The 21,439-nt window shown below is 38.2% G+C and overlaps 1 protein-coding gene across 5 annotated transcripts; it reads right to left on the bottom strand.

Moving 5' to 3' along the window:
• Positions 1-1,536: 1,536 nt before the first annotated feature.
• Positions 1,537-20,880, bottom strand: NDUFV2 (NADH:ubiquinone oxidoreductase core subunit V2). 5 transcript variants are annotated; one of them, XM_065932562.1, is made up of 9 exons: positions 20,727-20,880; positions 16,462-16,527; positions 15,003-15,065; positions 14,797-14,913; positions 12,371-12,539; positions 10,697-10,806; positions 7,133-7,209; positions 5,134-5,259; positions 1,537-1,858 (listed from the first exon to the last, which is right to left on the bottom strand). In XM_065932562.1, the coding sequence occupies exons 1-9, from the start codon at positions 20,778-20,780 to the stop codon at positions 1,765-1,767; spliced, it is 876 nt and encodes a 291-aa protein (XP_065788634.1). In that variant the 5' UTR covers positions 20,781-20,880; the 3' UTR covers positions 1,537-1,764. The 5 variants fall into 5 exon arrangements, with proteins under 5 accessions (XP_065788634.1, XP_065788636.1, XP_065788638.1 ...); XM_065932564.1 differs by lacking the exon at positions 5,134-5,259 and adding an exon at positions 4,566-4,601 and having other exon boundaries at positions 20,727-20,879; XM_065932566.1 differs by lacking the exon at positions 20,727-20,880 and adding an exon at positions 16,073-16,220.
• Positions 20,881-21,439: the final 559 nt, after the last annotated feature.

The raw sequence follows: 21,439 nt of genomic DNA, 5'->3' as shown, positions 1-21,439 counted from the left end.
CAGGCATGAGTTTTTGCCCAATAGGAGGAATGACAATTTGAATTATTTGTTGGTTTATTTTTGTAATATGAACATTTCCTCCCTAAATATCTCTTTCTGAAAAAAACAGCATAGAGCTAGGAACTGAGAAGAGGAAATGAGGGAGCAAATGGTGTTAGACACATCAACAACGCCAGCTTCTCTTTATTGGTATGAGAAGCAGGCTAGGCTATAGCTGTCATCTCTAGCAACTGAAGACTGGCAAGGAGTTTTGAATCAGTGTGTTCATATATCTTTGGAACCATCTTGGATTACTATAATGAAATTTTACCTGCCAAATGTTTTTAAAAGCCTATATGTAATTATTAAAAACCAGTGCTCTTGTGTAAAAAATTGGTACAATTTTCAAGAAAAATGGGCAAAAAAAATTACGCAAGATTCAATGCAAAATCCTAATACATACTACTGTAGTGCACTGTAAGTGATGATCTAAAAGTATGTTTTGATAGTGGTATAAAATTATGCCTATAAAGACCTAAAACAAATTTTCTGCTTCTAAAATAGAACATAATAACCAATATCCTTAATACATAACTTGTTTTTTCAGCCAGTATTTGAAACTTTCCCATTCCTAACTTTCATCTACTTGGGGGAAAAAAAAAGTCAAGAATGTAAGACATTTTTTACAATAGTAACTTTAAAGGAATTTAAAGTTATTTAAATTTTTCATAATTTTTAATTTTTTCATATGTATTTTGTCATAATTTCAAATAAAAGCTTAACAGCTAACAAAGAGAAGATAGACTATTTTTTTAAAAAAGATAAAAATAATAATAAAGCATTCCATTGCCTCTGGGAATATGGTCTGAGGGCTCCAGGGCAGAAGTGAGCATTTTCACTGTGTTATTTTTTTGTGCCTCTTGAAAAATTACTTTTGCTGTTACTTTCTTAGGTGAAAAATGAAAACTAATTCTTAAAGACAGTCTTAAAAAATAAAATGTATGTTCATGTTTTTAAGCATCATATACTAGTCTGTCATAAGATTAAGGCCGACCAGTGACTTTGAGAAATCCTGGAACAGTTGGATTATTTAGATTTACCCCTGAATTAAAGCTGACTATTAATTTTTTATTCCAGCTTGCAAAACTCATAGCTAGTTTCCTGAACTGGATGTTATACACAAAGGGTTTTATTCTTCTAAGCTGTAGTATGCATTCAGTTTCTAAGCTTGGAATATGCATTCAACGGAGGAGCATATTTCCCATTCTCACTGAACTTTCAAACTCAAGTTATACTTCGTTTCTTCTCCTAGTTTTTGTGTACCTGCAGTGTCATAAGAGTGAAGGATAATGTCAAAGTGTTTTGTACCTTCCTTCTTTAAAAATGATAAACAGTACACCTAAAGACAACTACCTTATCCTTGTTACACCTACAGTCTGCTTGACATATCACTTACCAGTTGAAATTACAGTAACAACTGTGTGCCACAATACTAACAAGGTTTATAGAGAGATCGTATTAAGATTTGGCTATGGCTAAAGATGGGAGAGCAAAATATACTTGAAATTTGACAGAATTTTTATTTCACAGTACCCTAATATTGATAAGTGAACAGGCAGTTGAAAATGATGCTCTGAAGTTCTGACATGATACTTAACAGCTGTAAGTTGCTAGGTTACAAGCAAGGTGTACACAAATGGAAATGAACGAGTAATATAAAAAGTTTAGGTAGATAAGAGATTCATATTTTATTTCTCCACTGACATATTTACAGCTGGATATAAATTAAAGACCTGCTTGCACACCAAACCCAGGTCCTTTCGGTGGTTCAGTCAAAGAGGTAAGACCTCCAGCTGGCTCACAGGAGAAGCGTCCACTCCTGAAAGAAAAGTAACATTAAGCTGACTGCAAATTATTACCATTTATAATTGTTACCTCACAACAGCCCATATAAGAAACTATTTCTCTCCCAACTACTAGCAGGGACTATTTAATCCAAACATCACAACTGCTGCAAGATTTTCACTTCCTAAATATGAAAACTGATGTATAAAAATATGAAATATGAAAAATAAAAAAAAATACTAATACTAGTTCTCACTCAGCAGTGAACATATATCAGTGGCTCATTAAATCTTTACAACAATGCCAAGAGACAAGGGACACTGGCCAGTGTTTTACAGACACAGAAACCAAGGCTGGGGTGAGTCAGCGTCTACGCAGAGATGAGCGCTAAGAACTCAATCCCAGAGGACATTTTTAAAAATCATGTTTTAATAAACTAGAGCATTACACTTATTCTATTTGAATTTTATTTTGACTGAGATCCATTGTCATAGGGAATATATACTTAATACACTATATTTGTAAACAAACAGAAACTGAATTCTTTTGAGAGATTTGAGGGCTTGGGAGGAGGTCCCTTAGAGGCAGTGAAGATGAAATTAATTTGTATTGATGTTTTTAAAGGCTAAATTATTAGTATTCTTCAACAGCAGGCTCCAGATCAGCAGGTGCCACAAAGAAAACATGAACAGGTCCTCCTACAGTTCTATGAAGAGAGGCAGCAAGAGGTAGACGAACCTGTCCTCTTTTTACCCCCACACATACTTTCCCAAGTGATCTTTCAGGCTCAACCTCTGTCCTCTGTCTGACCTCTGCTGCTAGAGCCTCGCTCAGCACCTACTCCTGTTTCACCCTCCTATTCCCTGGCTTTGTTCATTTACCTTGTTCCTGCCACAGATTTCAACTGAAGAACTTACTCAATTAAATCTTTTTATTCCCTCTGGCTTTGCCCTTCACATTCTGTCATCAATCTTACAAGTCTATTTTTAGAGCCCTAGAAAATCATTTGTTGAGGGGACAGGAAAATGACACCACATAATCATTTATAAGCTCTTTCAAGCTACTATATTACATAATGCAAGTAACTAGTATAGTATAATAAAGAATACATACAAAGTCAGAAATCAGTTAATATATCTGCATTACAGGTTTACTATGAAAACCAAATACAAAAGCAGTCACTATACACTATAGTATAGTCGCTATACTATATCTAACGGATAGGCTCTATCCATTAGAGCCTAAAATTAAAGTTGTAGGGTAAGTGGCAAAATGATGTAAAAACAGTATTTCGCTTTGTAATTTTTTTTTTGTTTGTTTTAATGTTAACTGGTAGCAACCCACTCTAGTATTCTTGCCTGGAGAATTCCATGGACAGAAGAGGAATGTGATGGGCTACAGTCCATGGGGTGGCAAAGAGTCGGACACAACTGAGCAGGTACACTTGCTGTTCTTGACTACCAGTAAAATAATAAAATTAATTAACTCTGAAAGACCTCTCTTTCTTCTCCCTTACTATGTTCCTTCTTGTGGAAGATGTTTTCTGTACCCCAAAGCATTCTGTAAAATTTAAAATATCTTTTTAAAACTAAATATGAAGAATTCAAGTTGGGTTTAAAATTAGTTTCAGATAATCCATACTAAAAAACAACCTCTATTCGTCAATAATTTGGAAGCAGGATTAGATGTTATGTTCAGTACTTTAAAAACAACCCCTAGCACACAAATATTTGTAAATGTCAAGGAATATTGTATTACCGTCAGTTTAGCATTTTCTTTCTAGCCATCATTTACCAAAATAAAAGCAGCTCTGAACCAGAGAGACAGTCTTCTTTACCAGTTCTGACCAGAGTTTACGTGACAGCAGGGCTCAAAGTCAGTTACCACAGAACCAGTTTCACAACTAGCACCTCTGTCAAATATTAAAGGCAAAGCACTTTATTATAAAAATACTAATAAGAAGTAGCCAGCTTTGGATAATTTAAAGAATAACTATAGTTGTGTTTTGGTTACTGCCATTTTATTCACTTAAAAATTTTTGGCTGCACCACGTGGCATGTCCCCTGCAGTGGAAGTGCAGAGTCCTAACCATTGGGCAGCCGGGGAATTCCCTATCTCAACTTTTTAAATAAGAGGTAATAAGAAGGAAGTAAAAATAGGTTTCTCAACCAGTAATTCTAAAGTCTTTGGCTCAAATCTGGAACAATGTCAAAAACTTCCACTGAAGAACTATTTAAAATTACTGATAAGCAACATCCCTATTATTAGATGTTGAAAATGCTTAACTGTGGTACTTACTTCCTGTTTATTAATGTTCAAATACAATGTTACAGTACCCCCTGGATTAAAAACAAACTCTAATTTTACCGCTGGTAATCTCATCCAGGAGCTTCCCTGGTGGCTCAGACTATAAAGAATCTGCCTACAGTGCAGGAGACCCAGGTTCAATCTTGGTCAGAGGAGTCTGGTGGGCTACAGTCCCTGGGACTGTAGCAAAGAGTTGGACACAACTGAGCAACTAACACACACAATCTCATCCAGACTTATAACTTTAAATGCCATTTATTAATACAATAACTAACAAACTCCCAGTGTGTATTTCCAGCCCTAATGTATTCCCTAAATTCCAAGTTTGTATCTACCTTTCAGCCACTCTACCATGAATGTCTAAGTAGGCATGTCAAACATGCTAAGTAGCACATCCAAAACAAAGTGACTGTTTTTCCCCAAATTTGCCCTACCTCAAATCTTCTTTAATGGAATCAGAGGTACTCATCCTAAAAAGTTAGAAAGCATTCCTAATTCCTCTGTCCCACAACATCCATTAAATTTTAAACTATTCTTTACACAGCAACTAGGACGATAGTTTTAACAAGATCGCGCATATCATTCCCTACTGAAAACACTCAACAGTTTTTTATACTGAGGATTCAACCCAAACTGCTTACCTGGGTCTTCACCTCTCTGACCTCTTCGACCCGTCTCCTCCCTCATCACCTCACTTCAGCCATAATGTCGTCTTACCTTTCCTCCAGGACCTTAATACATCTTCTTTCCCCTCTAGAACATTGTTCCTCCAGATTTTTACATGATTCCTTTGGGCTTATTCAGGTCATTAACTAACCACCCCAGAAAGGCCTCCCCTGACTAAATTTACCTCCATTCTCCCAGCATTTATTACTCAGATATTACATCAGTTAAAGTACTTTCCTGGTGGCTCAGATGGTAAAGCGTCTGTCTACAATGTGGGACTCCCAGATTCAATCCCTGGGTTGGGGAGATCCCCTGGAGAAGGGAATGGCAACTCACTCCAGTATTCTTGCCTGGAGAAGCCCATCGACAGAAGAGCCTGGTGAGTCCATGGGGTCACAAAGAGTCGGACACGACTGAGCAACTAAACTTTTACTTTTCACTTTACACCAGTTGTCTCCATCACTAGAATATAAAATATATGACGACTTTACCTTGTTCATAATTTGTACACACAACCTAAGATAGTGACTCACAAACAGCTGTATCCAGAAATATTTGTGAAACATATGAATGCTGAGGGAATGCAATAAAGTAGATAAAGCAAGAGAAATATTGTAATGTGAAATGACAAAAGGTTTCACTTCAGTAGCCGCCATAATGGAGACTGATTCTTCAAAGTGGAAATATTTTATTCCTAAAAATATTTTCGGTGTAGCTCAAGAAAGTGAGGAACTAGGAAGAGAATGCCAAGCCTCTTTTAAGTAAATTCATTTCAAGTGTTGAAAGAAGAGTATGTTTTTTAGAGGCCAGCTTGCCTTTGCTAAACTTAAGTTATCCTGAACTGACCTCTTTTTCTCATTGTATGTTAGTTGTTTAGTCATGTCCAACTCTTTGCAACTCCATGAACTATAGCCCACCAGGATCCTCTGTCATGGGATTCTCCAGTCAAGAATACTGGAGTGAGTTGCCATTCCCTTCTCCAAGAGATCCTTCCACCTAGGGATCAAACCCAGGTCTTCTGCATTGCAGGCAGATTCTTTAACATTTGAGCCACAAGCAAAGTTCCTTTTTTTTTCACTAGGTAGGGTCAGTAGTCAGCAAGAACACTGAGGGAGTACTTCTCAGTACTTCCAGCAGATCACAAAAACCATGCATACCCTCCTGACCTAGTAATTCAACCTCAGAGAATTGTTGTTTACAACAAAAAGTAGGAAAATATATTTTAATACAATGTTATAAACGTCACATCATAGTTCTCTCAATACATCAGAATACATATGGCCTTTAAAACCTACAAATATGTTGAGACAAGGAAAACTTTATGACATAAGCAGAAAAAAATGCAAAGGGAATATGACTGTTAAACTATGCAAACACTGCTAATATTGAGAGAATTTTAAGTAATGTGAACACTTAGATAAGGAATAGGAGTTTGTTTGGAAGCAAAAGTTCAGGGTGAAACCAGAAAGGAATAATTAGAATCATAAAACCTGGGGGTAATCTTTCTACCCCCTTCTGATGTCTATGTCAGAAGCTTTCTCTATCTCCTTTATACTTTAATAAAACTATATTGCACACACACAAAAAAAAGAATAATAAAACCTGGATAAACAGTGTTTAAGCTGAAAAAGATCTAGGTATTCTAACTGATTGTAAGCACAATGTAATGGTATAATGATGTGAAGTAAGAATTGATGTAATTAGGCTGCATTATTATAAGCATGATGTCTGGAATAAAGATGACAGTCCCACAGTGTTCTACATGCTGAGTATGTATCTCAAATACTGTGATTAGTCCAAGTATCACATTAAGAAAGTCATCAGCCAACTAGAAGACATACAAAGGAGGAAGACCAAAAAACTATGTCATGTAAGGAAAAACAATGAAATAACTGTGGATATTAAATCTGAGAAAAGATATGAGGAAGATGATATAGCTGTTTCGAGTAACTAAAGAGCTGTCATTTGGAAGAGGTCTAAAAATTATCTTGTGTTTGTTCAAAGGAGATAATCTTGGGACCTCTACGTGGAAGAGAGGAAGACAGACATTGAGTCAAATTCTGGCAGCATGAACTTTTAAACAATGAAATAAGTTTCTATTTGTAGTAAATTTGCCTTCCTTATAAATATCTAGGTATATACCAGATGATTACATACAGGGTTTTAGAGAGGGTAAAAAAATCATTTCTTTAAAATGACAAGTTGATTTAGACAGTATTCAAGGCTCCTGAAAACTCCCATAGACTTACAGTATAAAATTTTTTAAATTAAGTTTACATGAAAGACTAACTTAGGTTAAGCCATAAAAATTTACTAAAAAGAAACTGAAAAATACCTTGGCCCAGGTTTGGGGATTTTGCCAGCCTTGAGTTCATCAATAATTTCTTCAATATCTTTAGGTGTCAGATCCTCCTAGAAAAAACCGTAGAACAGTCATATTAAAATTACATCCTATTACTGAAATCAAGTGTGAATCCCTAGTTATCAGTTTATTATTGGCTGTCCCAGCTCACGCGTTACTTACCAAGGCAGCACACCTGAGTAGTTCCTGGACATAGCCTGTCCTGCCAAATGCAGTCGCAGTAGGAGCTGCAGCTGAAGGGGCAGCTCAGAGCGGTGCTCTGAGGGAGACAGTTCTGCATTTGGACTCAAGTTCCAGCACTTACTAGCCAGCAATCTTAGAGAAATTACTCAGCTTCCCCAAATTTGTTTCTTCATTTCTCAACTGACTTAAGAGTGTTTTGAGGTTTAAAAGCGAAAATACATAAAATAGAACATGGCCATGCACATGCTCAACAAATGCTATGTCCCTGAAGAATCGGTGAGATGCACTGGCAGTCATAAACAGTACATGCCTTGTATCTATTGCTAAGCTAAAGACCTAATACTCTAGTGATATCTTCTTGATTTCCCAGGTGAAATTCAACCTGTTTCAAACTTAATTTTCCAAGGGAAAAGTAATTTTGGACACATTTATTTAAAAAATTCTGACCCTCCAATCCCCATTTCAACCAGAGCAGGTTTGTATTTTGTACACTGTGTACCTGTGTAAAATTCTGACCTCGAGAAAGGATTCTGTTATTTAAAATAATAAATACAATTAAAACACACAGATACACTCCTAACCCTGGCTGTGCGATAGGTTTAGTCAAAATAGAAGGGGGCAAGATTAAGAGGAAAATGCCTAAAGTACATCATATCCCCTCTAGCCCTCAAAATTATTAAGTCCTTAAGATGTTCTGGCCTCTGGTTCTAGACTAGAGAATGGCAGTGCCACACAGTGTCCTCAGAGCCTTGCCATACAGAAGCCCTTTAACAAATGATGGTAAATATTTATAGAAACAAAAACGGCTTAGAGTTCAAAAGATGCTCAGAACCTCAAAACTAGAAGGAATCTTTAAACTCATCTAGTGATTTTTATCCCCCGCAATTCTTTATTATGAAAATTTGAAAAGTATACATGAATAATCATGAATGAAAGTCGCTCATTTGTGTCCAACTCTTTGCAACTCTGTACAGTCCATGGAATTCTCCAGGCCAAAATACTGGGGTGGGTAGCCTTTCCCTTTTCCAGGGGATCTTCCCAACCCAGGGATCGAATTCAGGTCTCCCACATTGCAGGCGGATTCTTTACCAGCTGAATCACTAGCGAGGCTCACATGAATAATCATATTTCTTGTCATATCTGAATTATGTACAATACACCTTCTGGTTTTGTGTTTGTACTGTACCATTTAAAAGCAAGCTACAGACATCATGACACTTCACCTTAATAACCACAGCAGGCATCTCCTAAGAACATTTTTTTTTTTGGCCATGCCACATGACTTGTGGGATCTTGGTTCCCTGACCAGGGATTGTACTTGGGCCACAGCGGTAAAAACGTGGAGCTTTAACCACTGGACTACCATGGAACTCACAGAATATTTTTAAATGTTCTTAAATAATACAATGCCATTATCACACCCAATTAACAATAATGGTTCCTTAATAAAATCAAATGTCAAGACCATATTCAAATCTAACCATCCTCAAAATGTATTTTATATTTTTTCCCTAATCGGTAGCCATTCAGTTTATGCGACTATTTCATTTTATCCACCGGTCAGCTGAGATCCATAAAAGTTAACTGCCTTACCAGAGACCATACCATGACTAACTGAAAGAAGTTCTTACATAAACCCATAGTCAACTATATTTAAACTTACAGTGCTTCATACAAAGCCTTGACTGTCTAATTCCTGCTTAAATTAAGATCCTCCTGATTATGAGTAAATGGCAGAAATGTAGGAAAGGGAAAGATATTGCCATATTTTTAAAAGATTTTTTTTTTAAGGTTTTTTTTTTTTAACATATGAGAAAGAGAGGGGGTAATAAATTTGAATCACCATCATTCAAATGAAGAAAATCCCTATAGGTAACAGAAGTATCCTAGAAATGTAAAATGCCAAAGAAGTCCAATTTCATTTTCATTTAAAATAAAATCATAGATTTCCATTTCAGGCATTATGGCACACTACCTATCCTGACTGAATGTCCTGTTGTAACAACTATAAATTCTGGATAAAATAAAAAACAAAAAATTTAAAATTTTATTAAGACATTGACAAGGAAAAAATACTCAGAGGTCCAAAACTCAATGAAAACTTAGGGAGACAAGTGGAACACCAAACAAACTTGGCTTCAGGCTGCCACAGCTTATAGGGGCAAAGGACAAAGTCGCAGGCAGAGGAGGGCATCCAAACCACACAAAGTGGAGACACTCGAAGGCTATATTCTCACTATAAAGGAAACCAGAAATTAAAACTGCCCCTCAAAACACCCGGCTAGTCTGGAACCTTACACTTCAGGGGTAGAAGAGGATATAAGGAGAGGGGATTTCTTTTGGGTCAGTAGTATTTCCAAGAGCAAGAGAGAAGCAACGTCAACTTCTTCTGGAAGAATCTACCTTCAACATGGGCCTAAAAGAATTTCCATAAAGATACTTCTAAGAGTTATAAGCTAACAAGATATTATGAATGAAAACCACGATATAATTAGGGTAGCAAGCAATTAAAAAAGATAACTAGAAAATGCCACACACCTGGATATTAACATTTCTAAAAAAATAGGTCAAAGAAATAAAATTGCGAAATTTAAAAACATTTAGAACTAAATGATAAAAATATTACTTATCAAAACTTGTGAGATCCAGCTAAAGCAGTTTTTAGAGAAAGGTATGATACCATCTCTAAAATTTTTAAAACACACAACACAGTATGACTACCATGCCTGGATACATATATTTTGAAAGTTTAAAAAACACATACAGGAAGAATACACACTAAATTTATGACAGTGGTTAGCTCTGGGAATGAAAAGGAACAGGATTTTGAATGGGGGTAGAGGAGGTTCACCCTCAGGTGTAGCTTATTTCTATGTAGTGGCAACCCACTCCAGTATTCTTACTGGAGAACCCCATGGACAGAGGAGCCTGGAGGGCTACAGTCCCTGGGGTTGTAGAGTCGAATATAACCGAAGAGACTAAGCACAGTACATGTATAATAACAATGATAAAATTATAATACCTGAAGCAAGTGTGTTAAAAGGTTATCTATTAAGCTGTGGTGGTGATTTTTTGTATTTAAGTTTTTGCTATTTAAAAGTTTTTTAAATGTATCCTGGAGTTAAATGCAAAAATGTTTAATGATAACTTTTTTTTGGATGACAATTTTTGAAAAATGTTCTGATGGACAATAATGTGGAAGCTAAAACTGACATATTTTTATTAATAATTATTTGATTTTTAATAAACTTTGAAACCATGAAAAAATACTTTCTAGATATTTATACCAACAGGAAACCAAGTATTTTAAATATAATGTCATACAAATTTAATTTACATTAAGTAAATACTCACATAGTAGTTGTCATTTATTTGAACCATTGGTGCATTTACACAGGCCCCTAAACATTCCACTTCTATAAGAGTGAAAAGTTTGTCAGGTGTAGTCTCTCCAACCTTTATTCCTAAAAGTATAAATAAGCACTGTAAGGCTCAGATAATATTTTAATTGCAACATAGTTTAAGGAAAAAAAACAAAACCAACCTATTACAGAGGCATGTAAAAAGTATTTAAGAGCACTGAATTTCTTAAACAAACTCTATAGTTTTTACAGAACATTCAAGGATTTCTTAAGTGGACCTGTTCCTTTTCAAACAGTCAAATTTCAAGGGCCTCATCTCAAGTGTTTGTTGTTACGTAACAGTGTATCAGACCATATAAATTTTGATCATTGATAATTAACCTACTATTGTATTGTAGCTATACAATCAGACTGGGGAAGACTCAGAAAACAATTAATGTCAAAGATCATTAAGAATGTGAGTATAGTAAGTACTATCAAATCTTTAGGGAAGGCATTTTTATTTTTTATTTATTTTTGGTTTTTTTTTTTCCATTTATTTTTATTAGTTGGAGGCTAATTACTTTAAAATATTGTAGTGGTTTTTGCCATACATTGACAGGAATCAGCCATGGATTTACATGTGTTCCCTGTCCTGAACCCCCCTCCCACCTCCCTCCCCATCCCAACCCTCTGGGTCATCCCAGTGCACCAGCCCTGAGCACTTGTCTCATGCATCCAACCTGGACTGGTGATCTGTTTCACACTTGATAATATACATGTTTTGATACTGTTCTCTCAGATCATCCCACCCTCGCCTTCTTAGGGAAGGCATTTTGGTAAAATCTGACCCAGCAGAAACAACCTTCATGCACAGTTGGACAAGTATGCAGAGAGATGCATACATGAAAGTAACTGCAGCATAATTTAACTTATATAGAAAAATGAGGCAGACATACATATTATTATAGTCAAAATCAAGTGCAAAAAAGCAAATAGACATATTACAGGTATGTATTCAACAATAAAAATAATTAAAACATTAACTCTAAAACTGATATACCCAACTGTCATCACAAATTTGTACCTCAGAGGTAGGGGGATGGAATTTTAAGTGGACTTCAGTCTCTGTTTTATATACTTTAATACTGTCCAGATGTTTTTATAACATACAAATACTTTATATTCAATAACAAGAAGATTAAGAGATACCTCCTTTTACTTCATTTGATATGTTTAGTGATAAATGTGACAATGGCAGTTTGCCCCTCTAATAACATCATCTTCCACACTTCCCTTCCTGAAGCATTCTTCCTGTTCAAATCTTATTTGTTCGAAGTCTTGTTTGGAAGAATATGAGGATAATACAGTCACTTCATGTGCCACATGCTATCACACAATGAGTGAAACTTACTTTTCTAAACAACAAAAACTTTAAAATTTCAAGAAGCTTTTAAAACATACTCAATGATTAGGAAAGAAAACATGAAAACTCAGCTTTGAGAATGAAAACTAAAGAATACAGAATAGGAAGAAATAATGGTGGGCAAACACAGTAAGAAAAATGAACTCATGAAGTACAGATCCAGTATGATAGTAAAAGTTGGAAAATTTAGGTAGAAAGAGGTCACATTTCAAAAGACAAATCTATTTTTCATAAATATTATAAATATACTGTGTCCCATACCAAGTTTTTTCTGAATGGCTTCCAGTATGCTGTCTGAGTTTCGGAGCATGCAAGGCGTAGTAGTGCAGACTTGAATGTGATACTTTCCAACAGGCTTTCGATTATACATTGTATAAAAAGTTGCTACTTCATACACTCTCATTGGAGGTACTTGTAAAATTTCTGCAACCTAAAATATTTTAATAATATGGTTACAAATGAGCTTTACGTAGGTCATAAAAAACATTAATTTCAAAAATGCTTCAATTTGGTAAAAACCAAAAAAGTTCTTCAATACAGAAACTACATCTGTATTTGATATCTGTGAGGCATAAGTCCTTCAATTTTGACACTTAAAAATCACACATATATCCAGGTCTTGACATGAAAAAAGAACTCATTAAATGGCATTTCAAATGACAAATATATTAAACTTTCTCTTATCAGGGATTCTAAAGGAAATGTATTCTCAAAAGACATCTAACCCTGGGCTCACTCCTGCAGTATTAAAGTAGCTCTGCTAAATCTAATTCTGTGGTACTAAATCAGGCTTATACCTCTGAACCTGGGGAACTCTCTCAAAATACACAAGCTGGTGTCCAATTAAGGGGCTAATTGTAGGGCCCTGGTGTCTAACTAAAATAGTTCTCCTGAGCTGCTGTTTTACACTCCCGATGCCTTAGTGATTGATGATGGTTAAGTAACAGTGCATGGGTCTCTGGATATTGTTTTTGTTGTAAGGCTGGGCTTTTCTTGGAGGGGGAGGGGCAGTAACATTAAAAGTCTCAAAGTGGAAAGAATTTTGATTCTATTCTCTGTATGCCGTTTCTTCCTCTCATACATACACATCCAATTCTACACAGGATAAGACAATATTTTTTAAATGTTTTCACACTTAGTTTGCTCTGCTAAGCCTGACACTCAGCAAGACTTCCAACAAGCTTACCATTATCACAAACATAAATTTTTCAAAAAAAAGTTATGATTAGAAACGCACCTAAATCATCACTGAGGAAGCTGGCTATTATAAAAATATGAAGAATTTAGAAACACCCCCAAACATTTATTTATTGAAATAAAAAAGCACCTATGTTTACTAAGTATATCACTAACCAAACTTGCTTTATAACATTTTTCATAATCAAAACAAACACACAACAAGGGTCCACAACACTGTTACGAGTACCGTGCCAAGTACATAGGAGATCTATGAACTCTATCTAAAATTTGCATCCAGGATTCCATTAAATAAACTGAGGACATTCATAGACTCTAAGAAAGACTCTAAGACATTCCCCTTGTTACAGTGAGAAAGTGACAAGGGGAATGAAGCACAGCAGAATCTCTGCAGAAGTCAGTCAAATACAAACTGCACAGAATTAGAGATGAGTCAGCCCCAGTTCTACCACTTAGAAATAATAATATAATAATTGGAAGAGCTTTGTCTAGTCCAGAATCAATACAAACTGCACAGAATTAGAGATGAGTCAGCCCCAATTCTACCACTTAGAAATAATAATATAATATTTGGAAGAGCTTTGTCTAGTCCAGAATCATCACTGCAGATGAGCAAGTCCAGAAAAAAATCAGATCTCTGAGCTCAAAGTAAAATGTATTTTCCATTATATCAACACTGGCTTATTAGCCATGTGATTCTCACAAGAATCAAATAATATATGACTTTGTATGACACTCATAAATAATACACTATAACATAATACCATACAAATGTAGTTACATTAAAAGGATATGAATAAACTTGAAATCTGGATTACTGCTGAAAACACTGCTAGGAAAAAATGAGTCCTAAAATATGTGTGAATATACTAACTGTATTTAAATGGGTCACTCAAAAGATTTCCCTAGGTTGTTGATTCCAAGCGGCCATAACCAAACGTCACAAATACCATGTATTACAAGGATTTTAATTAAAGCCTGGGGCCAAAAATGCAAAGTAATAAAAAGATTCACATTAGTTGTGAGCAGATCTTTTTCTCTGCAATTCTAGTATTTAAACAGTACATTCCTTTTCAGAATATCTTGACAGCAAATTATACATATTTGGGATCTTTTTTCCTTCTCAAAGACAGGAAAAAAGCCTCTTTCACTCTAATGCCCTTACTATTTCTTGCAAGGATAAAAAGCTCCACCCTTTCAGTTTTTTGCATTAAGGGAACCAATAGAAACATAAATATAATTTAGAGTATGAGATATATAAATGATTTGTTGTTGTCGTTCAGTTGCTAAGTCGTGTCCAACTCTTTGAAACCCCATGAACTACAGCACACCAGGCCTCTTTGTCCCTTACTATCTGCTGGAGTTTAGCCAGTCCAGGAGAACTTCATATTCCTGGATTCTGACATTAATGACCATCAGAGGAATTTCCACATAAGGAAGTTACTATATACAACCTCTCCTCTTTTTGAACTAGCACAAAAATGAAGTACCTTGTTCATAGCAGAGATGGGCAGCCATCCATTCTGTCTCTGGGCTAAATCCAGAACTGGAAGCACAGCTGCTGCTTTATGCCCTTCCGGGTAGTTTTTCACAATGGCCTCTATCCTCTGTATCAGAGAGAGAGAGCACTTGTTTTTATCTATCTGGAAGATACTAAATATTCTGTAAGTTAATCATAACGTTAATTCAGTCATACCTTATAGTTTTCTGGTGTGAAATCAAATGGAGTTTCTGGGTTATTCTCAGGAGTATCTCTGTGCTACACAAAAGGAAAAAAATCTTTCTCAAAATTATCAGCATTTCCTGAAAAGTGTGAACAACTTTGTACCTTACTACTACTGATCATTTAATTTCTTCACTTTGATTCAAACATGATATATGTCAATCTATCCTTGCTTCAAAAGCAATGGCTAAACTTATTATTAACTACACATCTGATAAGTATGATTACCAAAATAATGTTAGCAGAATTAAAAAACTTAAGACATTTTCAAAATCACCCTTTGTAAGTTACAAGAAGTAGTCTTAGGATCAAAAACCAAAAAAAGTGTTATGCAACTTGATGGCAGAATACGATCTTCTAACGTAATATAATTACAAAAAAATTATTGGGAAGTCATATTAAATTGGGAAGTCATATGAAATTAAGACACGAAATTTTGAGTGTGACAATACGTACATTTTTCCAAAAGAATGTACCAGATTATCAGAGACCCACTACCTACTCCAAAAGCACCATCTCTTCCCGACACAACAGAAACTAGCCCACAGATAGTTTTCCATAACAGAAACTAGCCAACAGCATGCTTTATTTCTTCTCCAATAAGAGCAGGCCCTCTTCAAACACTGACAAGAAATGGCATGTCAACAGGAAATCAAATGAGTCACACTGAGATTAAAACTTACATCAATTAATGTTTTGTATATATGGTGAAACAGAACTGAATCCCTTAATGTGTTAACTCTCAAAGTTCTGCTTTTTCAAGGACATGGAAAAGGAAACAAAGTTTCTTTGGACAATCATCTCAAATATTTTCAAAGACAACAAAATACAAAGCAGGACTCTACTTTTAACAGTATGGCTAACTCATTTATTAAGATTCAGCCTTAAAATAATTCATTTTCCAAAACTATACCAACTGAATCATCACACAACTCCACCAAACTGCCCTTAAACACTAGATTGATTTCTGAAAAATGTACCTTGTCACAGAAAGGGCATACATATCTTAGTCTTTCTGAATTGTGCAACCAACCAACCTCTACCTGTAGTGAAACTCTGGAAACCAAAAACATGAAGGACAACTGCCAATGTATTCACTGTATTACTGAAATCCATGAGTTTCAAGCTGGTGTCATTTTGGGATTCCCCAATCTGCAGCCTCAGAATCTTCAGCAAGCCAACATAAATGATCTTGAAAAATCCACAGTATACAAGAAATCAGGTTAGGGCTCACAGTTATTTCACAAGGAATAATCTAAATTCTTAATCCCAGGGTGGCCCATTACTGGACATGCAGTGAATTCAATTAGCTATATTTAAACTCCCACAAACTCCCACTCCAGCAAACACCAGAGATGTTGCTCTTTAAGATGTTGCGTTTAGCCAAACTTCCAAGTCCTTTCATTCTGAAGAAATCTTAGTAATTACTTACCACAAATAAGGCTCCTCCAGCTCCATTCTGAACAGCTGTCTTATGCAGATTTCTTATATGTTTTCCCTAAAATTTTAAGAAAGTTCAGTAAATCAAATGTTTTATGAAATTTTAAGATTAGTAATTTAAAGTAATAGAATCAACTTATAAAGTAAGTTGGACTTCCCTCATGGCTCAGCGGTAAAGGAAATGGAGATTCAAAGGTAAGGTTACTATCTTGCTTGCCTATGGTAACACATAATAGTCAATGGAAGAGCCAGAACCACAAACTAGATCTCCTATGTTCTTTTGCATACAATCGCAGAGCTAATGTACCATTAACTTACTGCTTTTCACTTGTGTCTGAATCAAATTGGATGCCAACCTTTATTCGCTATGGATCTTCATAAACATGTTTTCATTCTATAAAAATGTATTGAATGCTACCCCCTTTTCAATTCTTCACTACTTTAGAAACTCCAGCCATAAAAGTATTAGTCAGAAAGCTGCTCATAGTTGACCATACTCAATTACTTTGGAAGGAATCCATTTGATTACTCTCTTTGGTTTTTTTTTTTTTTCCTTTGAGCATGAAGCCAAGTCCCAGTCTATCCCATCATGGGCAGCTAAATTCAAAGAGAAAGACTAGTCTTAATGTCTTAGGCTCCAAAGTCACTGTGGACAGTGACTGCAGCCATGAAGTTAAAAGATGTTTGATCCCTGGAAGAAAAGGTACGACAAACCTAGACAGCATATTAAAAAGCAGACACATCACTGCCAACAAAGGTCTATATAGTCAAAGCTATGGTTTTTCCAGTAGTCATGTACAGATATGAGAGTTGGACCATAGGGTAGGCTGAGCACCAAAGAATTGATGATTTTGAACTGCAGTGTTGGAGAAGACGCTTGAGAGTCCCTTGGATAGCAAGGAGATCAAACCAGTCAATCCTAAAGGAAATCAACCCTGAATATTCATTTAAAGGACTGATCCTAAAGCTGAAGTTTCAATACTTCAGCCATCTGATGCAAAGAGCCAACTCACTGGAAAAGTCCCTGATGCTGGGAAAGACTGAGGGCAGGAGGAGAAGGGGGGTGACAGGATGAGATGGTTGAATGGCATCACCAACTTAAGAGGCATGAGTCTGAGCAAGCTCCGGGAGATGGTGATGGGCAGGAAAGCCTGGCGTGCTGCAGTCCATGGGGTCACAGAGTTGGACACAACTTAGCGACTGAACCACCACCACCACAGGAGGGGGGTAGGCAAGTGGGAAACCCAGGAAAAGAAAAAGCTAGGGAGAAGCCCCCAGTTTTGTGACGGACGTCAAACAGCCTAGCTGAAAGAGCTGAACCAGTATGTGAGCCGCTGCCCACAAGGGAGCAAGACTGCAGTTTGAGTCAAGTTAATTGCCTACCTGCAACAGTAACTACAACAAAATACTCTTTGGAGGAATTTTAAAAATTCATAACCTCTATGACCATCATTCACAATATCCAGGACACAACCCAAAATTATTCAACACACAACAAAAAAGGAAACAACTCATTTTCAAGAAAAAAAGACAACCAGTGGAGATTACCAAACAATAATTTCAAAAGGACTACAACAGTGCATAAGGACATAAAAATATCTTCAATGAATGAAAAGACAGGAATAGAAACCATAAAAAAAGAACCAAAGGAAAATTCTAAGACTGAAAACATAATCCATGAAAATGCCACAACCCTTTCACCTTTATGAAACTAATTAGTGGCTTGGCAGTGAGGCAGCATCAGTTGTAAAGTGATGTCAACAATACAGAAAATGCTGGGCAATTTACTTAAGGAAAGATGGAAATAAACCTATTCTGAGTAGCTTTTGCTCCATATTTCATAATTTTTAGGCAATTCTTGACAATCATTCAATAAGATATTACTGCACAAAAATGAAAAATAAAGTTCAAGGAGATTAAAAATTATGGCTCAAAGTCACACAAGTGTCTTCCACTAGACACAGTACTAAATTCTGGATTTTAATCAATGACAAGTTAAAAAAAAAGCCTGTGGCTTAAGAAATTGGCAGCTAGCTGAAAATGTAAATGATTCCCTTAAAAGTTTCTCTTTTAGGAAAGGAACTTCATTAGTGAGACCTCTTTACTCACGTATTTCCTGACTTTTGCTAGGTCATTCTGATATCCCAATATTTGTAAAAGATTAGAAGGGCCTGACTATATAAATTACAGAACATCTTCACAATGGCATATCATGCAGCATTAAAAATGACAGAAATGTTTACTGACCAGGAAAGTTGCTCAAAGTGTATAATGGGAAAAAACAGGCTACAAAAACAGTATGAACAATACGATCTAGTTTTTAAAAATTCCGCCCCCAGAAGCAAGGTTCAAGTCTCTTGCTTTCTTCTTTAAAAAAAAAAAACAAAAAAACCCTTCGTTGGTGTGAAAATGTGTGTCCTGTACAGTGACAATAGAAATAACAGTAGGGAGCCAGGCGAGGCCCCCCAGAAGCAAGGTTCAAGTCTCTTGCTTTCTTCCTTAAAAAAAAAAAAAAAATTCCGTTAAGGTCTTTTCACTGCGGACGTCAAGATGTTCACGTTTTGGTAATTTCCCGTTTGATAAAATGACAGGTGATTTTTATTTTTTTAACTTAATTCTACTTGCTGTTCCTAATATTATGCTTTTCTTATTTTGTCCTTTCCACCTAGAATACCCTCTCCCCAGTCCATCTGATCCCACCCCTAATCTATTCCTATTGCTTCTAGGAAAAATTATATCACCTTCAAACCAAACTGGATGCTCTATTCCTGAGTATCTCTAACACTGCACGATTGACTCCTGAAGGATACTGGGGTTTAGGGGAGTATCCTAACTGGTTTTGTGAGGTTCTTTTTTTTGGTGGAGCTGGGGGCAAGGGTGGGGGCTGTCAGTGCTTGCTGGGGTCTCAGTTCCCTTACCAGGGGTTGAACCTGGGCCACAGGCAGTGAAAGCGTGGAATCCTAACCACGACGCCACCAGGGAACTTTCTGTGGAACTTCTTAGCAGTAGAATATCCGAACAAAACAGATTCCAAATGAGGTTCCTCCATATACCCTGGTGGCTCAATCGGTAAAGAATCTGCCTACAAGGCAGAAGACCTGGGTTCGATCCCTGGGATTGAGATCCTCTGGAGACGGAAATGGCAACCGACTCCAGTATTCTTGCCTGGATAATGCTATGGATAGGAGCCTGGTTGGCTACAGTCCCTGGGTTTGCAATAAGTCGGACATGACTGAGCGACTCAATCACCATCTACTCTGGATCCTGCAGTAGTCTAGTATTTACTGTTGGAAAAAAACACGCTTATAAAGTGGACCCGCTTAGTACAAATCTGTTGGGAGGATCAACTGAACCTTTACGTGTACGGTATTTACTACCTCAAATTACTACTGCGTAAGACTATCAACTCCACAAGAATAGGGGATGTCTAAATCCATAGCCTAACTGCAACATGGAGGAAATAACAGTATCAACCTCATAAATGAGATTTCGAGTGTAAAGAGTTAACAGTGCTTGGCACACGGAAAGCAGTAGCGGAATGTTGTTCCCTATCCCCATTATTACCCACATTGTGTCACCTGGAGCCCGGCAGGTAAGAGTGGACCCTCAAGCGTTTATTGAGAGACCAAGTCTGTACACTGCAATATCCGAGAACACCAGGGACAAGCGTAGAGGCCCAAAGTCCGGAGAAGGCGCGGTGCGGCCACCAGGAGAAACCGGGACTCACTTGCGAGCCGCTGGACTCGCCCCACGCCCAAAGCCCCGCTGGCCCCTTCCCCCGGAAACTGGCCCCACCGTCCCAAGGCCCAGCCGGGGACGCCCCGCCGTCCCCCTCGTCATCTCTGGGCGCGTGCTGCTCAGTGAGCACGAACGAGCGTTTCGCCCGGGGACTCAAGTGTCCTTCCCCGAGTGAGACGTGCTCGGAGGTCACGGGCGTCCGGCCCGACGGTCTCGGGCGCGGAAATACCCCACTTGGCCAACCTCCCCACAGCCACCGGGGGACCCCGGGACGTCCCTCCGCGGAACTGGACGCCCGCGGCCAGGCACGCGGGGGGATCCTGGCGCCGCCCCCCAGCCTCCCGTCCCGGGGAGGCCTCGCTCCGCCGCGGCGAGGACTCCCCGAAGAGGGTGAAGGCCGCGGTGTCCTTGTCGCCGCCCGGAGCCAGTCACAGGCCCGGGCTCCCGCGTGCCCGCCGCTACAGGAGGCGCGGAGAGAGGCGGGGAGGGCGGCGTCCGCGTTCATTCGAGCCTCCTTACCCAGTGGGCGGCGAGGCCGGCCGCGCGGGCCCGCAGCGCCGCGGAGAGGAACATGGCTGGCCAAACTGCGGGGCTCCGGGCCACGCCGGGCACGGTCCCGAGCGGTCGGCACGCACTGCGTGCGCGCGCCAGGGCCCAGCCCGCGCGCCCAGGGCAGCGGGGGCGCGCGGGGGCTGCTGGGGCCAGTGGGCGGAGACTTCCGGGGCGGGGAGGGGCCCGCCGGCGCCCGGAAAGCAGTCGAGCGAGCGGTGCTTGGGCTCCACTCGAAAGGAGAAGTCTCCGGGAGACTGGCGCTCCGCCGATCCGGGCTTATGGGACTAATTTCTCTCCTGGAGGCTTAAGAGGATTTAGCTGTCTCTCTTGATTGTACTTCCCTTGTACAATTGCTCCGTGGTAACCCCTATCAGTTGTGTGTTACACATTGCAGAACTGAAGACAAATGGGCTGCCACTCGGCTCCCGTTCTTCTGCTTTGAGGTGCGAGCCTTCGTGTTTAGCGGGAAATAATACGATAATAATATAATCTAGACTTGGCTCCGGAGTCGCGGAGAGTGGGAGGTGGAAGGCAAGCTGGACGGCTCTGAGTGACGACTGCCGGGCTGCGTGGTAGTGCTCCCTGCTATTCTCGGTTCTTTGTACGTGTTAGAAATTTTCCATAATAAAACTTTCCATAAAGAAAAAAAGCCACTTCCTCCTTGCTGTTTGTCTGGTCAT

This window comes from Muntiacus reevesi, chromosome 4 (assembly GCF_963930625.1).
Source record: "Muntiacus reevesi chromosome 4, mMunRee1.1, whole genome shotgun sequence".
Classification (NCBI taxonomy): Eukaryota; Metazoa; Chordata; class Mammalia; order Artiodactyla; family Cervidae; genus Muntiacus; species Muntiacus reevesi.
The sequence above is the reverse complement of the archived record's forward strand: the minus strand, read 5'-3'. Positions and strand labels throughout refer to the sequence as shown.

What these genes read in the sequence shown, in the direction of transcription:
- NDUFV2 (XM_065932562.1), bottom strand. Translation starts at nt 20,780, where the DNA reads ATGTTCCTCTCCGCGGCGCTGCGGGCCCGCGCGGCCGGCCTCGCCGCC. An exon ending in CCATCTCTGCTATGAACAAG is followed by an intron (nt 12,540 to 14,796) that starts GTACTTCATTTT and finishes AAAATATTTTAG; the next exon opens with GTTGCAGAAATTTTACAAGT. An exon ending in AGCCATTCAGAAAAAACTTG is followed by an intron (nt 10,807 to 12,370) that starts GTATGGGACACA and finishes TTATACTTTTAG; the next exon opens with GAATAAAGGTTGGAGAGACT.